At 42.9% G+C, this 18,171-nt stretch overlaps 1 protein-coding gene across 2 annotated transcripts in view; it reads right to left on the bottom strand.

Annotated features, from left to right (window-relative positions):
• The window catches only part of CAPN7 (calpain 7), a 218,559-nt gene that overhangs the window by 85,353 nt on the left and 115,035 nt on the right, over positions 1-18,171 (bottom strand). For both annotated transcript variants that reach the window (XM_063922347.1, XM_063922348.1), the window contains one exon: positions 12,003-12,109. In XM_063922347.1, the coding sequence (XP_063778417.1) occupies positions 12,003-12,109 (107 nt within the window). The remainder of the gene's footprint in view (positions 1-12,002; positions 12,110-18,171) is intronic.

Genomic DNA, 18,171 nt, shown 5'->3' on the forward strand with positions numbered 1-18,171 from the left:
GTATCAAGTGTTGGATGGGGACCCTACCACCCAGGTCCTTAAGAAATGACGTGATGCTTTGCTTTTAGCATTAGATGCGAAGATCATCGATGAAAAGATCTTTTCCATTTTATTACCTAAACACCCTATTATGCCCATCTTGTACACACTCCCTAAAATTCATAAGGGAGTGGTACCACCTCCTGGACGCCCAATTGTGTCTGCTCGAGGATCGCTTCTACAGCCAACTTCGATCTACTTAGATTCTATTCTGCAACCTGTGGTGCAGCAACACAAACATTTCCTACTTGATACCACTGCTCTACTCAACAAATTGATTGAAGTTGGTACATTACCCATAGGAGCGTGGTTAATTACAGCTGATGTCTCCAGTCTGTATACAGTAATCCCCCATGAGGATGGGATGAGGGCTGTTAAGGAGTTACTGGTGCAGCAGGGGGGATTTGGTATTTCGCATGTTGAAATTCTGTTGAATTTACTAGAGATTGTGCTAACATGCTATTTTTTTCTGTTCGACAACAAAATGTATTTACAGACTACAGGCTGTGCTATGGGGTCCTCTGTGGCCCCTAGCTATGCTAACTCATTCATGTTTTGTGCTGAACAGAAAATATTCTTTGATGATCCTGCAGTTTCGTAATTCATTTTGTTTTATACAAGATTCATAGACTATTTATTTTTGATCTGGACTGGGTCACAAGCTGGTTTTGAAGAATTGATGACTAAACATAATTTATCTGATTCTCTGGTTAAATTTACCTATACGATGAGCCAATATGAGATTGCGTTTTTAGATGTAAAAATCAGAAATGATAATGGTATTTTATCAACTACATTGTTTGCTAAAGGCACTGATAGAAATACACTGTTGCATTTTAATAGCTGTCACCCATTACATGTTAAAAAGAGCTTACCTTTTTCCCAGATGGTACGGATCAGGAGAATTAACAATAATGATATGCTTGCTGCAACTCAAATTGACAATAATATTCAAAAAATTTTACAGAGAGGGTATCTTTTATCAGATCTTATGTGTGCCAAAGAAAGGGCAATGGCGTTGAATAGGGACTCTCTTTTACAAAAACAATTACCCAAAAGCAATTATAATAAATTTAATTGGGTTAATCGTTTCAATACGGCCTCTCCAGTTATCAACTCTATTTCTAAGAAACTATGGCCAGTTATTGCTACCGACACTGAAGTCGGTTTACAAGGTAGCAGCTTAAGACCCAGTTATTCCCGCTCTAGGAACCTTAGGGATTTATTGGTCAAAACCGATATTTCCAGTGCAGTATCTAATACAAAGCAGCATTTTTTATCCATAGCTCGTTAAGGCTGTTTCAAATGCTCATGTACAACATGTAACTTTCTGATCCCTGGTGACACATTTTGTCATCCACATTTAGGCACCAAGTATAAGATTCGTTACCATCTTACATGTGAGAGTACCCATGTGGTTTACCAACTTATCTGTCCATGTGGCCTTTCATACATCGGAAAGACTCAACGCAAATTTAAGGAGCGTATGGCAGCACATCGCTCTTCGATTCGCTTGGCCCTCAGTAAAGGTACAAGCGAGCAACCGGTAGCTTGTCATTTTGTTGAAGCACGACATCCACTCAATTGCCTTAGATACAGAATGATCGATCATATCCCCATCGATCGTAGAGGGGGTAACCGTAATTTGAAATTATTGAGAAGAGAGTCCGAGTGGATCCATAGGCTTGATGTTATACATCCGAGGGGTCTCAATGAGCTTAATTCATTTGCTAGCTTCTTCTGAGGTCATAATTTATACACTGTTGGTGCATCAGTAATACTGCATAATTAATTAGTGTGTTGCTATGTCATAAACTGCTAATTTTCATTGTGTATTTATACCTTAAGGCTGTTAGCTTTGATAAGGGATGATTTGTTACATTTATGGCTAATATTTTGAAATGCATCAGTGTGTGTTCATCCTATACATTGTCAGTATTTATATGTATTGTTTACATTCCATGTTGCATGTTGTTGATATACTGTATAGTTTTCAGTGATGGTGCTTGATCAATTGATTTGCTTTTTAGCGCTATGTCTGAATCAGCATGGGGTATGTTCTGTTTGCTAGAACGCTGTGTTACCATGGTGACATGGGGCTTTGTTTATTGCTTCAGTTGCCTGGTTACTCATACGGCGTGCGCCGCGTCTGTACGCGGTGACATCATTTGTGCGCGTCAGAGGCTCGGGCCGGGATTCCCGCGCCCGGGAGCGCTTTCAGTCACGGGGCAGAAAGGTGGTGGTTTGAGGGGATATAAGGTGAGTTACTATGATTATCTGTATGTTTACCTGATGAAAAACTCCATTAGAGTTTGAAACGTCGTACAGCAAATTTGCTTCTTGTCATTATTTTGGCTGCCAAGTGGTTGTGAGTGCCGTACCTTTGCTCTCCTACATGCTTCACCTGTAAGGGCACCAAACCCAGCTTTATATAACTCGTGGAGTGCCGGGCCTGCTGCATTATATATATATATATATATATATATATAGGGTCTGTCAGTCATAAGTTTTTAATCCAGTTTGTGAAGATACTCCCCTTTGAGCTCACACCTTGAAAAAGGCGAGGGAGTAGCTAAAGCTAACAATTTATACTTGACATAATTTACAGTCATATATTTTATGTATCTTATATATTAAGTACAAATTGTGTCCATAAACTATTTTTAATATTTATGTGTTTAATTTGTGATATTAAACCAATATTTTCTACTAATTGGCCTTGGGCCTCTTGTTTGGGTGAATTTTTGGTGAGGGGATGTCTGTTTCAGGTCCCCAGGAAATAACATTCTCCAGCACATAGGGTACATCCATTCGGGTTTCCTTGGAAGAATTTCTGTAAATACGACGACTATAGCGCACTTGGGAATTGTTTTTTAATTATATATATATATATATATATATATATATACATACATATACACACACACACACACACACACACACACACACACACACACACATATATATATATATATACACACATACATATATATTATAATAAATATTAATATATATATATATATATATATACACACACACACACACACACACAAGTCTGGTAATCTGGCCTTAAAAAAGGCTCTGAGGTGAGTCGAAACGTTGACCATGAACCTGTGAGTATGTGCTGCTGGAATTAAAGACATTTCTTTTCACTCTGGAAAAGTCTGGTGAGTGCATCCTTTTACAAAGTATATGTTTGGGACTACGTCTGGATTGGATTTATCTCTGGATTATGCACCCCAGCAGATGTGATTTTGAATATGAGAGTGCAGCTTTTCACTTTGACTATATACCAATCACACTGTTTTTTAATATTTCCTTTTCTGACAAAATATTACTGCCCTCAGAAATTGTGTTCCATGTCCTTTTTTTGAGCCCGTACTAGCAGAGGGCCTTTCTAGAGGTGATGCTGATTCTTGATTTAAGCACAGTAGGGTAATTGTTGATTATATATATATATATATATATATATATATACATACATATTTAAATGTGAGAAAATGCATTGGTCTGTTTGTGTGACCGTCTGTCCAGTCTGTCTGTGAGGTCATGCTGTGATGTCATAATGGTCACAACTGCCTATATCATGACTTTGCCTCTGCCCTCTCTCAACACACAGCTCACCAGCAGTAGGCGATATCATTGGAAAAGTCACTCACATAAGGTTAGTGGGTAGACCTGTAGCATTATTAGCTAAAGTAAGCAGAATATGTGCGCGCTATATAAATAACTGCTAATAAATAAACAAGCGGGTCCTCTCATCGGCAACATGTACTATTCCCGTAGGATCTGATATGGAAGTGCGTTACGTCACCCTTCCGGGGACACACGACCTCCCACATTGGCTGTGCACATCGGCTGAGTAATTAGAGCACATGCTCTGTCGCACAACTCCCAGCGTGCCTTTTGCTTCTGAGCCAATAAATGCGCAGTCAATGTCCGAGAACGCCGGAGCTGACGAGTACACAGAACAAAGAACAATAAAGTTTATTGACGTAGCGGTATTCTAACAGACAGAAGCGCCAATAAAGCCTGAGGCGCAAATTGTTGAGTATATGCTGCTGATGCGGAAGTTTACACCTCTTGATATAGGCATACCCTGTGTTTCCAAGTAGTGTTCTTGCCAGTATTTTTATGCTTTGCTATGGGTTTACGGAGTCCCATTATATTTCATTTTTTTATGTTTTATTGTGCTTCGTTTTATCCTATCAGATTGGCTCTTGCTAGAACTGCAATTCTCTATATACTTCGAGAACTTTTATTCCTTCCTGTTGCTTTTATGGCACAGGTTCTGTTGCCATTAGAAGTATGTGTTTTTTTTATGTTCCACTCTTTCTGCATTCCACTTATCAATTCTCACCTTGTCAGAGTCATATAAATTATTTCTTATCAGCCTTTCTTAAATCTAAATCTTTCTTTTGTTGCGGTTCTGCCTCATCACCGACTATTAGACCACAGTCACTAGAACCCTCTCCTAATGACACTTTTGATACAAATCTCTGTTCATGAGTATTAAATGTGCTGTAACCTATCCTAATAGAGAGTAGCTTTTCTACTGCTGTAACAGGAATGAACGGTGTACGTCTAACTGAATAGGCTCACATGACATAGGCTGACATTTGACTTGACATTATGCTGACAGACAACTGGCATTCTAGCAGCCTGTTGTACACGGCTAACAAGCTCTGCTACGATGTCAAAACACTGTATTAAAAATAGCTTTCCTCCTGGCCAAAAATACATTTATCTTATCAACTGTGTGCTACATTAGAAATGAATGGATTATGAGCAGATCTAGGAAATAAACTGGAATATTGAGGACAGGAAAGAGGAAAAGTGAGCAATATTAAAAATATAAGTTTTGGTAAGAACTTACCGTTGATAACGGTATTTCTCCTAAGTCCAAAGGATCCCCAGGATAACATTGGGATATGATGACACGACAGCGGATTTGCACCAAAAGGTCAAAGCTTTTCGGCCTTCCAGCATGCAACGGGCCTGTCCATATATCCCCGCCTCCTGGCTCAAGCAAATCAGTTGTTTTTCCAAAGTTCAAGGCAGGAGCATCATAGCGAGCCCTCGTCAGAAGAGAAGAACACACATGCACACCCTTCCGTACAAGAAGGAAGAGGTTATTGAGTAAAATGATCCTCAAATCAGGTGCGTCAGGGTGGGATCACTGTGGACTTAGGAGAAATACTGTTATCAACGGTAAGTTCTTACCATAACGTACATTTCTCCTACAGGGTCCACAGGTTATCCACAGGATAACATTGGGATGTCCCAAAGTAATTTTGTGGTGGGGACGCTCCGGATTAGACAGGAGAATCCTTCGTCCCAATTCAGCATCCTGAGAGGCAAAGGTATCAATGGCATAATGTCTAATAAATGTGTTAATGGAAGACCATGTGGCTGCCTTACATATCTGTTCTGCCGAAGCACCACGTTGTGCTGCCCATGATGGACCTACCTTATGAGTAGAGTGAGCAGAGACATTAGCCGAAACAGGGAGATCAGCTTGAGAATAGGTTTCTGAAATCGTCATCAGAAGCCACCTCGCCAGTGTCTGCTTAACAGCAGGCAATCCTCTCTTGTGAAATTCGTAGAGAACAAAGAAAGAATCTGCCTTTCTGATAGCACTGGTACGATCTATGTAGATCCTTAAGGTACAGACTACGTCCAACGATGCAGCTCCCGTAGAAAGGTCCGGCCCTTGGAAGGCAGGGACTACAATTTCTTCGTTAAGGTGGAATTTGGACACCACCTTAGGAAGATACCCAGGTTTAGTTCTGAGAACTGGTCTATCTGGATAAAAAATCTGAAATGGAGGACGACATAACAATGCCCCTAAATCTGAAACTCTTCTAGCTGAAACCATGACCAGTAGAAAGAGAACTTTAGCTGTCAACAATTTAAGGTTCACTCTTTTAAGTGGTTTAAATGAGGCAACTTGAAGGGCCTTTAGGACTAAACTTAAATCCCAAGGAACTGTAGGAGGAACAAAAGGAGGCTGAATGGGCAGCATTCCCTGGAAAAAAGTGCGCACATCCTGTAGGTTGGCAATTTTCTTTTGGAACCAGTCAGTGCTGACACTTGCACTCTCAAGGAAGCCACCCTTATACCTTTGTCCATTCCTGCCTGAAGGAATGCTAAGACCCTGGAAACTCTGAAAGACCTAGGGTCAAATTTATGTTCATTGCACCACTGAATATAGGCTTGCCATATTCAGTGATAAATGCGAGCTGAGGAAGGTTTCCTTGCTCTGAGCATTGTTTGAATTACCTGTTGTGAGAATCCTCTTGACTTCAGGATAGAGGTCTCAAGAGCCACGCCGTCAAAGACAGTCGATCCAGCTGTCTGTGATAATAAGCACCTTGAGACAATAGATCTGGACGTTGAGGGAGTAGGAATGGAGCATCCATCGACATCCTCAGCAGAACTGTGTACCAATGTCTTCTGGGCCAAGCTGGAGCTATTAGTATCACGGCACCCCTTCCTTGTTTTACCTTTCTCACCACCCTGGGTAAGGCGATTGGTGGAAATACACAGGCCAGATGAAAGTCCCATCTTACCGACAGGGCATCCACAAAGATCACTTTGGGATCCTATGCTCTTGACCCGTATGCGAGAACTTTGTTGTTCTGACGGGATGCCATTAGATCCATCTTCGGCAACCCCCACCTGTCGCCCATTTGTTTGCATGAATGGCGTGTCGACTGAGAAAATCCGCTTCCCAGTTTAGGACTCCCGGAACGAACACTGCGGACAAGGCTGGATGATGAAGTTCTGCCCACTTTATCGTGTGACTTACCTCCTTCATTGCGTTTTGGCTGCGAGTTCCTCTCTGATGGTTGAGGTACACTACTGTCGTCACATTGTCTGAGCGGATCTGAACTGGTTTCCCCTGAAGGATGTCCTTTGCATGAATCAGCGCCATGTATATGGCCCGGAGTTCCAATATATTTATTGGCAGGCAACTTTCTTCCTTGGTCCACTGCCCCTGGAAACAAAACCTTCCTGACACCGCTCCCCAGCCCTGAAGGCTGACATCCGTTGTCAGAATTTCCCAATCTGATGTCCAAAAGGGTCTCCCTTTGTCCAGATGGGACGTCTGTAGCCAGCAGGCTAATTACCTCCTTACTTCCAGAGTAAGGACCATAGTCTGTGTTTTTATTGTCTGATGAAAATCATTCCATTTGGTAAGTATCAGATGTTGCAGAGGCCTCGAATGGAATGGAGCATACTCTACCATTTTGAATGTTGACACCATCAATCCCATCACACGCATTGCTGCGTGAATGGATAACTTTCAACTGTGTAGCAGCTCCTGAATCCTTGACTGCACTTTGGATATTTTGATCAGAGGTAAAGTTACTCTCTGAAGGCTCAAATCCAATAGAGCACCCAAGTGAGTCATCCACTGTGACGGAACCAGAGACGATTTTGCCCAATTTATGAGCCAACCGTGCTTCTGCAGACACGCTATTGTCTGTTGCAGATGACACAGAATCAATTCCTGAGACTGTGCCAGGATTAAAAGATCGTCGAGGTATGGAAAAATTATTATCCCCTGCTGACGGAGATAAGCTGCCATTACTACCATCATTTTGGTAAATACTCTGGGGCTGTGGCCAATCCGAATGGAAGGGCCTGGAACTGAAAATGCTGTTGGAGGATAGCGAACCTGAGATAGCGCTGATGGTACAGGGCTATAGGAACATGTAGGTAAGCATCTTGGATATTCAGTGATACCATAAAATCCCCTGGCTCCACGGCCAAAATGATGCAATGTAAAGCCTCCATATGAAAAAAAGGTACCCAAATGTACTTGCTTAGCACTTTGACATTGAGTATGGGCCAGAATGACCCATTTGGCTTCTGGACTAGAAACAGGTTGGAGTAAAAACCCCATCCTCTTTGTGCAGGAGGAACTGAAATTATTCCTGACCAAAGCAATTTCTGAACTGCCTCTTGCAAAGCCCTGGCCTTCGTCTCTACTAAAGACGGACTGGTACAAAAAAAACCTTTGAGGGCGCTTCTTGAAAGCAAATGCATAACCGAGAGATACCGCTTCTTGCACCCAGGCATCTGTGGTAAACTGCTGCCAGATCTGTGCAAATTTAAGAAGTCGGCCTCCCACCCTGGGGCACCATCAGGCTGATGGCTTATCTTCTGTTTTAGAAATCGGTCCTCTGGTAGCCCAATGCTTTTTGTCTTGCCAGACTTGTTGTATTGGGACTGTTTGCCATCACCTTTTCCTTTTGCTTTTCTTTGAGACCGAAAGGGCCGAAAAGCTGGAATATTAGGGTTGAATTTGTATGTGGAAGGAAACCTTACTTTCTTGGAATCTGCTTCTGACTCCAAAAAACTGGTTAATTCTTTACAAAAAAGAATATTTCCAGTAAAAGGTAAAGATTCCAAAACATTTTTGGAATCTGAATCCGCTTTCCATGTACGTAGCCAAACTGCTCTGCGAGTGGCTACTGCTGAAGCCTAACAGGCAATTGTACCCATATCCAAGGCTGCTTCTTCCAAAAACATTGCAGCCTTGGATATGGGTACAATTGCCTCTTAGGCATCAGCTTCAGCAGTAGCCACTCGCAGAGCAGTTTGGCAACGTACATGGAAAGCGGATTCAGAATCCAAAAAGGTTTTGGAGTCTTTACCTTTTGATATATGCAACATGGGATTGATATGTGCTACCTGGGATTTTTGCTCTCTAGATGCAACTGAAAGATCCCCTTCCAATGCATCAGCCCAGTCAGCCACTGCTTTTGCCTTCCAGGCTGAAGCCATGGCTGGTCTTATGATTGCCCCAGACAGGGAAAAAATGATTTTATAAAACCATCAACTCTCCTATCTTTGACATCATTTAATGATGTTGAAGGTAGAGGTAATGTAGATTTTCACACTAATTGAATGACATGCATATCTACTTTGGGGGCCACCTTCCTCTTTAAGCAGTCCCCAGCTGGAAGAGGATAATTGGAATTCCATTTCCTTGGAATTCTAAATTTCTTACTGGGCGTAGCCCAAGCCTCTTCCATAATTTCCGTCAGCTGATCTGACCCAGGAAACTCAGTCCTAACTGTTTTGGGACGTTTAAACACAGGTGCCCTGGATCTTAACACAGGCTCTATTGATTCTTCTAAGGATAAAATGGCTTTCATTGCATTAATTAACTCAGATATGTCCACTGAGCTGAGACCTTCTTCCTCCTCTTTGTATGCAGAACCAGAGTGTAATGAGTATTCAACCTCCGAAAAATCCTCATCTGAAACGTGTAGACTGTGAAGATGTTGTTTCATGTCTATGTGATTTACTTACCACTGGCCTTTCAGCCTGTTTTTGTTGAGAGGCTGCTACTTCCCCAGTTAGAAGTGATAAACCGCAGGTGGAATGCTGCATGTAAGGGTTAATAGTGTAACCTATCCCTGGTGCAGAAGTTGGAATTATCCGCTCAACTATACTGGATAACATCTGTGCAAACATGGGGGATCAACTTGCACCGGTGTCTGCCTTGTATTTTTCAAGAGACCTCAGTGAAAGCTAAAACAATTTACACACAAACCATCCTGAACCAGATCCTGAGAGGTTAACCCAGCTTTGTAAGACAAACATGATATGAGTGTTGGTGCTGCTGTGAGTGTATTTTCCTCACCCTTGTCGCTCTTAGACATGATAAATAATCACACACTTGTACAGTGTACTACACAATTTGTGACTGTAATCACTTTAAATTCTGTTAAAGTGACGTAAAATCCGGCCCTACCCTGCTTTGCACCAGCATTGAGGATCGAAATAGACAGACAAAACTGACAGAATTATAGTAAAGTTAGCAATCACACTAGCAATCAGTCACAGGTTATACATTAGTATAATAAGCAATATGAGCACGTAATCAACTACAAATACATCTCAAGTATGTAGGAGAAACATATTACTGCATTACCTTATATAGGATTTAAACGTATTCAGTCGCACAGCGAAAGAAAACAACAGCAATAGTTATCAGACTCATATGCATCAAGCACTTATCCAACTATTCGTACTCAAAAGGTAGATAGAGACTTAGTGCTCTATTACCAGATTCAGTAGAGTGGGATACAGGGAGACTCACCCCGATTCAAGGATCGATCAATGCGTTAGCAGACGCTGAGTGGAGCCAGACGCTAATAGTGTACACACTCGCCCCGTGAACCTACAGTGAACACAGACGCCCAAGTGAGCACTGACGCACCAGTCACACAGCCGCCTATGCTGCGACTGGGTCCCCTTAGATGCACAGCTTCTCAGGCGGAAGTGGGAAATCAGTTCATGGCGGGAGACTCGGAGGAAACTGGTCATGAACCGGGGACGACGAAGGGATCGTGGCCTCATACTATTCCTGGAGCCTATGATACCTAAGGCCTAGCGCTGGAGCACCCGAGGTGGCAGCCGCGTCAGCGACTGTTTGGTAGTCTCTTCCCAAAACAGTGCGGCTATGTCCATGTTTCCCCTCTAAGCAGAACTGATGCCTTACCTTCTCCCCGCGCTCTGGCCACAGCCTGGAACGTCTGCTGGACTTGCTAGTACATCCGACACAGATGCCCGCCGAAACAGAACTGAACTCGTAATTGTTGTCGCGATCGGGCGGGGAGTTGTTGGAGCAACTCTTTCTAAGGTACGTATAAGACGCTTTTTAGAAAGATCGCTTAAAAAAATAGTAAGACTATAAAAATATAATAAAAAAAAAAGCTTATGGCTGCTAAAAAAAAACCCAGCAGCCCTCTTGACCATGGTCCGGCTCCTGCCGCACCAAACAAAAAAAAATATTTGCCTGAGCCAGGGATATATGGACGGGCCCGTTGCAAGCTGGGTGGCCAAAAGCTTTGACCGACTGGTGCAAATCCGCTGTTGCGTCATCATATCCCAATGTTATCCTGTGGATAACCTGTGGACACTGACGGAGAAAAACAAACTAAATAAAATTTTGAAGAAAACTCTCTGGAGCTCCAGAGGAATGCACCCAGCTCCTTGGGCAGATTTTTATAAACTGAGTCTGGTGGAGGGGCATAGAGGGGGGGGAGCCAGCACACACTAATGATTTCTTAAAGTGCCAGGCTCCAATGGACTCGATCTATACCCCATTGTACTAATATCATCCTAGTATCCATTAGGACGTTCGAGAAAAAGAGTGCATCATCATCTGTCCTTCCCCCAAAGTCGCAACCTGGCCTAACATTTCCGTCACTATCTTGGTGTCACCCTTCAATTTGCTGTCTGATTTATTCCTCACATCCAGTCTCTCTTGCAATCCTGTCACCTGGATATGCAAAATATTGCAAGAATTTGGGTGTAATTCAAATGTTATCGCTGGTCTCTGAGCCCGCCGGCAGCTATTCAGATTTTTTAGCCGACGGGCGCGAGACCCGGGGGTGGTGAGCTGAAATGCGCAAAAAGTAACCTGTATGGGTGCCCAAACGGAACTTTTTGCGTTGCACCCATTCGTTTAGTCGGGTTCTGCTACTTTACGTGGCTAAACCTGACTGATATGAGAGCGATCAGCGGGATAATGGGGGACAATTGATTATCGCCCCGCAATCTCCCGTCACTTTAAATAGGAGATTGCACGGGACAAATGAATTCCCCCTTATTGCCTCTTACCCAAGATGCAATTAAATGCTTATTCTCCCACCTCCATTACTGTAACCTCTCAAAGGTCATCCCTGAGCCAATGCGACATATCTTGCACAAGAAAAAATTTGCAAAATAGAAATCTGACTTTGTTTTAACACAAAGCCTACTAAAAACACATGTATACATTGTATACTACTGTGTGCAAACTAGCAGTGTTTGCTGCATATTGCGAATGCATAATCATTTGGACTTCAGACTCCAAATGTAGCTATTTTCTGGTGGGCTTTCACACTCCAGTTTGACATGGTTTATAACATTATATCACATACGACTGGTCTTTATACCTGTGATACAGCATTCTAAACGAGCTCTCTTTGTCAAAGGCTTGATTGTCAGAGTGCATAGCAATCCTCTCCGGTATCCATCCAGTCAGTGCATGTAGATCAATGTTCTGTGGGGCAAAGATGGCGGTATCGTTATTATGCTTCTAGCAATGCTCAGTATAACTCCTGGTACACACTTTTTTCTCAAGAAACGGATACAGAAGAAACAGATTCTCCTAAGGGCCAGGATTACATAATTGGATACAGTTGGCACTAAGCCCCTTCAACCCCTAAGCCCCACACCCTTCCAGTAACCACATATCATTTGCACAGAACATTCTCTATATTTGTTGGAAATGTCACAAATCAGAATCTAATAGCAATATCCCATCAAATAACTTGGGCGCATTTTCTTTTGTATAGTTTGCTTTCATAACTTATTTAAAAAAAAGAAAGATGCTATGTGCACAAGCAGGAAACATTATTTCTTGTCCCTAGGCAGTGGTCTACTTACTTTATTGCCAATTCAAGCTCATTATTCAGTAGCCCAGGGGTGCTCAACATGCGTCCCTCCAGCTGTTACGGAACTACACATCCCAGCATGCCCTGTCACAGGTCTGTTATTAGGGAATACTAGAACTGTGTCAGGGCATGCTCAGATTTGTAGTTCCACAATAGCTGGAGGGCAGGTGTCCCTGCACTAGCTGATACTTTTTAATCTGTTGAATAAGGTTTGTCTGGCTGCCCTTGTGATTTCTTCTCAAAGCGTTAGGGTGAGACAATCAAACTTGTTTTTTGTAACCATCATCTACCAATAAACACAAATCAATTTCCTGTGTTATGAACTTCTAAACGCATTGTTAACACCACAGATGGCATAGAGGCTGAGTCTTTGCACTGCTTAGTGTCAAAGTCGAAAAATATCATAATACATATGCCTTGTACTAACCCCATGCACATGCCCGCTGCTCGTGCACTCTGTCCGCCGTGCGTGCACATATCCGCAATTTGCGTAAGATCGCTTCGGCGATCGTGCGCATGATATGGGTATTTACGGCGGAGTTTGTGAGCGTGTAGCGTGTTATTAGAACATAGCATATTTAACCCAAATAGCGTATATATTGTAGATATTGTTCCGCTAGACCATGTCGGCGAGTATTATTAGTTTAAACAGTTCCTGGACAAAGAGATTCGCCTTTGCATGATAGGAAGGGTCAGATAAAGGTTGGAAGGTGATGTCTAGTATCCAGCTGTAGGGTATTTTGAGGGTAACATTCCGGTGTTAGTTAGAGAAAGATCGCTTGCTCCTGCGTATAGTTATGTACAAAAGTAGATTATGAACATTAACTGTATTTACTGTAAATTACATATGCGGCGGGAATCCAGAGGATACCACCCACAAGAGCAGTTGGAAGGGACATCGCCCACCTTTTCAAATCCACCTATGACCTTTGCTGTAATGTAGAGACATATCTCTGTGTCCAAGGAACAATGAGATTACAGTGACCATTGTATTGTGTATGCATGTTGTGTATATAAGGACCATTGTTGCCTGGCCGGTCAGAAGACTCTAAACGCTATCTGTATGACCAGCGGCGGACCGGATTCGGGTTGCGCTTGCGAATATTCTCACGTACGTACATTCTCTGTAGCCATTATTCTGTTTAGATTTACTTGTTAGCCTGTAGTGTATAAATTGTACGGTTTTATCTTTTGGAATCAATACACGGAGGCCTTAGAACCCTGTGGTTTCAACTACAAAACAGTGTTGTGTTTTCACTTTCCTGCATGGGCTTTAAAGTAGTTTAACCTGTTTAAGGTCTATAAGCATTGTTAAGGTGTACGCACTGTGAGTACTTTGTATCGCTAGTGCTACTTAAGGTTTAAAGGTATAACATCGTTGCAGTACTTTGCTGCCAAAGGTTTAAAGTATAAGCATATCATTACATTGTATCATTAACAAGGTTTAAAGGTCATCAATTGTGTGTGCGCTCACTGTGTGTACTCCGTACACTCAGCGCAGCGTGCGTACGCCAAGTGCGTACCACGTGCAGGACTCTGCACGCAAATAGCGTACAAAGTGCGTAGCACGTGCACGTAGTCTTGCGGCCATAGCGGCTCAACGGTAATAGTGTACAAAGGGGTATAGCTTTGCGGTCTAAGATAATATCGACATTATCAATTGAGGGCTCGTCCGGTTCCTTCTCATACCCGCAGCCTAGCAGAGTTTTCGCAGACTTTATCTATCAGCAAAGGGCGGAGTATCCCCTGTGAACCTTCTCTTGGTCAGGGAATATAATAAGTGCTGATTAGATAAGCGTCTACCCTGCATGGTTTGAAGGGATGCTGGAGGGATCCGTAAGGTAAGAACGCAAAAGCTATTTTTCTTTTTAAAATCTGTAAATTTCTGTTTTGGCGCCAATTGCGCACGCATCACACGCACACACCTGTATTTTGTACTTTGCATATCTGCTCACACCGTTGCCATAATCACTGATTACTAGGTTTATTTTGACCTGTACTGGAAAATTTGTTGCTATTTAGTTAACATATAGAGTTAATATTTAAGGGAGTAAGTGTAAAACGCACACACAGCCTGGCCTAGTTGTAAAGGTTTATACAGTAGAAACTGTGTGTGTGTTAAGTAAGTGATTATAGTTAAATATCGCTTACATTTATAGAAGTGTGGGATTTGTAGTACTGCGGACGTACGGCCTGTGTACACGTGTCTCGGACAGCGTTCGGGACTGCGTACGCAACGTAAAGGCGTACACACGTGACGTGTTTACGCAACGTGCGTACAGGTACGCCCACTAAATACAAATCACACAATAGCATTGTTTCAGTTTAGGCGATACGGTAGCCATGCGAAAATAGCACAAATTTGTTCAGTTTCCAATATTTAGTTTAAAAGAACCTTCTCTTACACTGTCACCTCTGGGACTAGGCTGTTTTATCTGAATGAAAGTTAATTTTCTGTACAGAAAAATCAAAGTGTATATGAGTGAACGAGCGTGAGTGTGCAAATAAAGGTTTTGTGAACCCAGAATTCGGGATCCCGTAGGAGACCACATCAGGTAAGTGGACACTTGGTGGCGTGGGAGTGGCTTTCTCACGTTAACATTGATTAAGGTATAAAGGAGCAATTAGTATAACAGCAGACCAAGAGGTCAGCGAAGTCAGAAATCCGCTCTGAATACCGTGGCCTGAAAAAGGTCAGCGGTGAGAGCGCAGCCCCGGGGGTTAGCGTAGTACCCATATAGGCCTGTTCTGAAAAGCTCGGCTGAGGTTTCGCAGCCTGAAAAACGATTCCATTGGTCGTACAGCGGATAAGTAACAGTTACTTATACGCTGTGCGATTGTACCGCGCGTTAGTGTGTGCAATAGTTAGTTCAACTTGATACCCATTACGCCATTTGCGTAAAATCGCGGGATCATAGGGGCTAATTGTACACGCAACGTGATTTGTGTAACAGTTTTTTATTTTAAGGGAGTTTCGCTGGTCACTCAGGAAATCTCCAACGACTGATATTTACTGGGAAGGGTAAGTCACTCCCACACACTCTCAGTGAATAGAGGTTACGTAGGGCCCTAGGTTGGGTACGACCAGCGCTGAGGACAGTGTGTAGGTGTATTGGCCAACGTGGGCGTGAGTGGGTGAGAGCGCTCTGAGAACTTTCACCGTCGCCTTACCTCTGAGTAATTTGGTTTTTGTAGGAATTAGCTGAGATGGCAATACATGCAATGAATGGGAACGTATGACTGCGGAAGATAGGGAACCGTTCCCTAGGGTAGGCAATTTTAGTCCTGAGGTGTTGCAAAATTTAAGGAGAAGTATATGTCTAATAAAATCCAGAAAACAAAGGATTAGACATTATGATTGTTTACATTTATGGCAACAGGAGGGTGATATGCAAAGGGGATTAGCTCAAACAGCTGGTTCCAACCCTAGCAGGAAACTGATAGCAACTGCACCACCACCACCGTACATTACAGGAGAGAAAGTGGCTACAGAGAATGGCATACTAATATATGATAAGAGTGAACTTAATAAATGTGTTAATGCTAACCCGTGCAAGTTGTATCCCATCTTAAACTTCCCTCAGGACTGCGACCAAGAAGATGAACCCACCACGATATCGGCACTCTCTCTAGCAGCCACCATACAAGACACACAAGTGGGCACGGCCCAACCAGTAAGAGCAGTAGCAAAGGCCCCTAGCGGAGGTACAGGTGAGGTCGTGTCCACAGGTAAGTACGGTACAGTACATTATGCAGGGTCAATTGCACCTCACATTGTAGAAGCAACCCAGAATGATGTAATTGAACTGAATCCTGTCAGGGTGATCGCAGTCCCCAATGGGAAGACTGACGCTCTGGGAATCACTTCCGTCAGGAACATTGCTATGCATTGCCCCTGGTCCCGGACAGAATTGAGGACAATTATGTCTGAATTTCCCGATCCCAGGAAAGATCTAGCCGCATGTCAGAGGTTTATTAGAGAACTAGGTAACGCCACCGAACCCAATAATAAAGATTCGCGGACAGTGCTACGGGCATGCTTGCCCTCTAATATTGACCCTGTGAAATTCATTGCTGACTGTAAATTAGATGCAGAGGTACCTCTCACTGATGAATACAATCAGGAGAACGTAAAACAGATCAATCTGCAATTAGGAGTATATTTCCCAACTGTTGTCAAGTGGAATAAAATCTTCTCCATTAGACAAAAAGAAGGTGAAACTGCTTCTGACTATTTCCATCGAGCACTGCAGGAAATGGCTAGATACACTGGGTTTGCGGACATTAAGGAAAATGTGCATCATAGGGAGGTAGCGGTGTCCGTATTAATGGACGGTTTAAAGGAAACGTTGAGAACAAGGGTACAGACTACTCAACCAAGTTGGAGAGGTATCTCGGTGGCTGCATTAAGAGAGTCTGCTATTGAGCATGATCAGAACATCATTAGGCACAGGGAGTCACAGGGGGATAAGCTGATGACAGTAAGTATAAAAGCCCTGACAACGAAGCCACATCAGCCTAAACCCCAGACCCCTGATGGTAAGTCGTATGTGGTAAAATGTTATAACTGTCAAAGGGAAGGACATTACGCACGAAACTGTAATTATAAAAGCAACGTAGATAGACCCCCTAGACAAGAACACGAGCAAAGTTATGATACACGTAATTGGGACCAGGGATCACATAGGAAAAATTTTGGGCCACACCTGTAGTCTGCAGCCAGTGAAATTGATTGCTAGCCTAGGTAGTAAACCTGAGGTCACAATTGATGTAGTTGGTAGATCATATCTTGTAGACACAGGGGCGGCCAGGTAAACTCTGTGATTTATCTTTTAAAGCTTCCTCTTCATCTCTGACGTTCACCGACAGACTTACAGCTCAAACGTCACATATCTACTCGGTCTTTTCAGAGGTCTGCCCAACCCCAGTATATTTCACCAGCATCATTGTGCCTGGCCATGCACAGAGGGTGGAGAGTGGAAATACTGGTGGAGGGAGACTGTGCAGAGATACCGATAGACATGATGGTTTGACAGCCTGATGGTGAACGCAAATCTGACAAATTTTCTTTTTATTATTCTCTTTCTCTTTTTTCATTTTCTACGGATGGTTTATTTCACACAACAGTTAAACACATGGTAATGCAAGATTTATGTTCCCTACAGAAAGGTCGCTGACTCGGAGAGAACATCGTATCACTGGAGTGTCTGTTCCAGGAAGACTGAGAGGCAGCACTGTTGAGACGGCACCCGAGCACAGAGAACTACAAGACCAGAGGCGGTTGTCGCACAAAGTTTCTTTTTCCTTTTTATCATTTTCTCCATCTCCCATTACACTCCTATGCCCCTTCCTTGCTCCTTTTTCTCTCCCCTTAGCAAGATGGACTTACCCCAAGAGACTGCATTCCGGGTTTTCCTGTTGACCCTGTTGTTGACCAGAGCAGTCTTTTTCGGTGAGAGTACCAGAGAGGTCGAGAAAGGATCTAGAATGGGTTCTGATGGCAAGGACGGATTTGTAGAATTCCAAGAGCAACACATTCACCGAGCAAAGGAGAGTATCAGAAAACGATCTGGTAGACACGAAACTAGGAGGCACTGTGAAGGGTTATTGGTGGAGGAAAATTGTATTTGTAGAAACTGTGAAAACATAGTTGAAGACGGGTGCATCC

This window comes from Pseudophryne corroboree, chromosome 5, assembly GCF_028390025.1.
Source record: "Pseudophryne corroboree isolate aPseCor3 chromosome 5, aPseCor3.hap2, whole genome shotgun sequence".
NCBI classification, from domain to species: Eukaryota; Metazoa; Chordata; class Amphibia; order Anura; family Myobatrachidae; genus Pseudophryne; species Pseudophryne corroboree.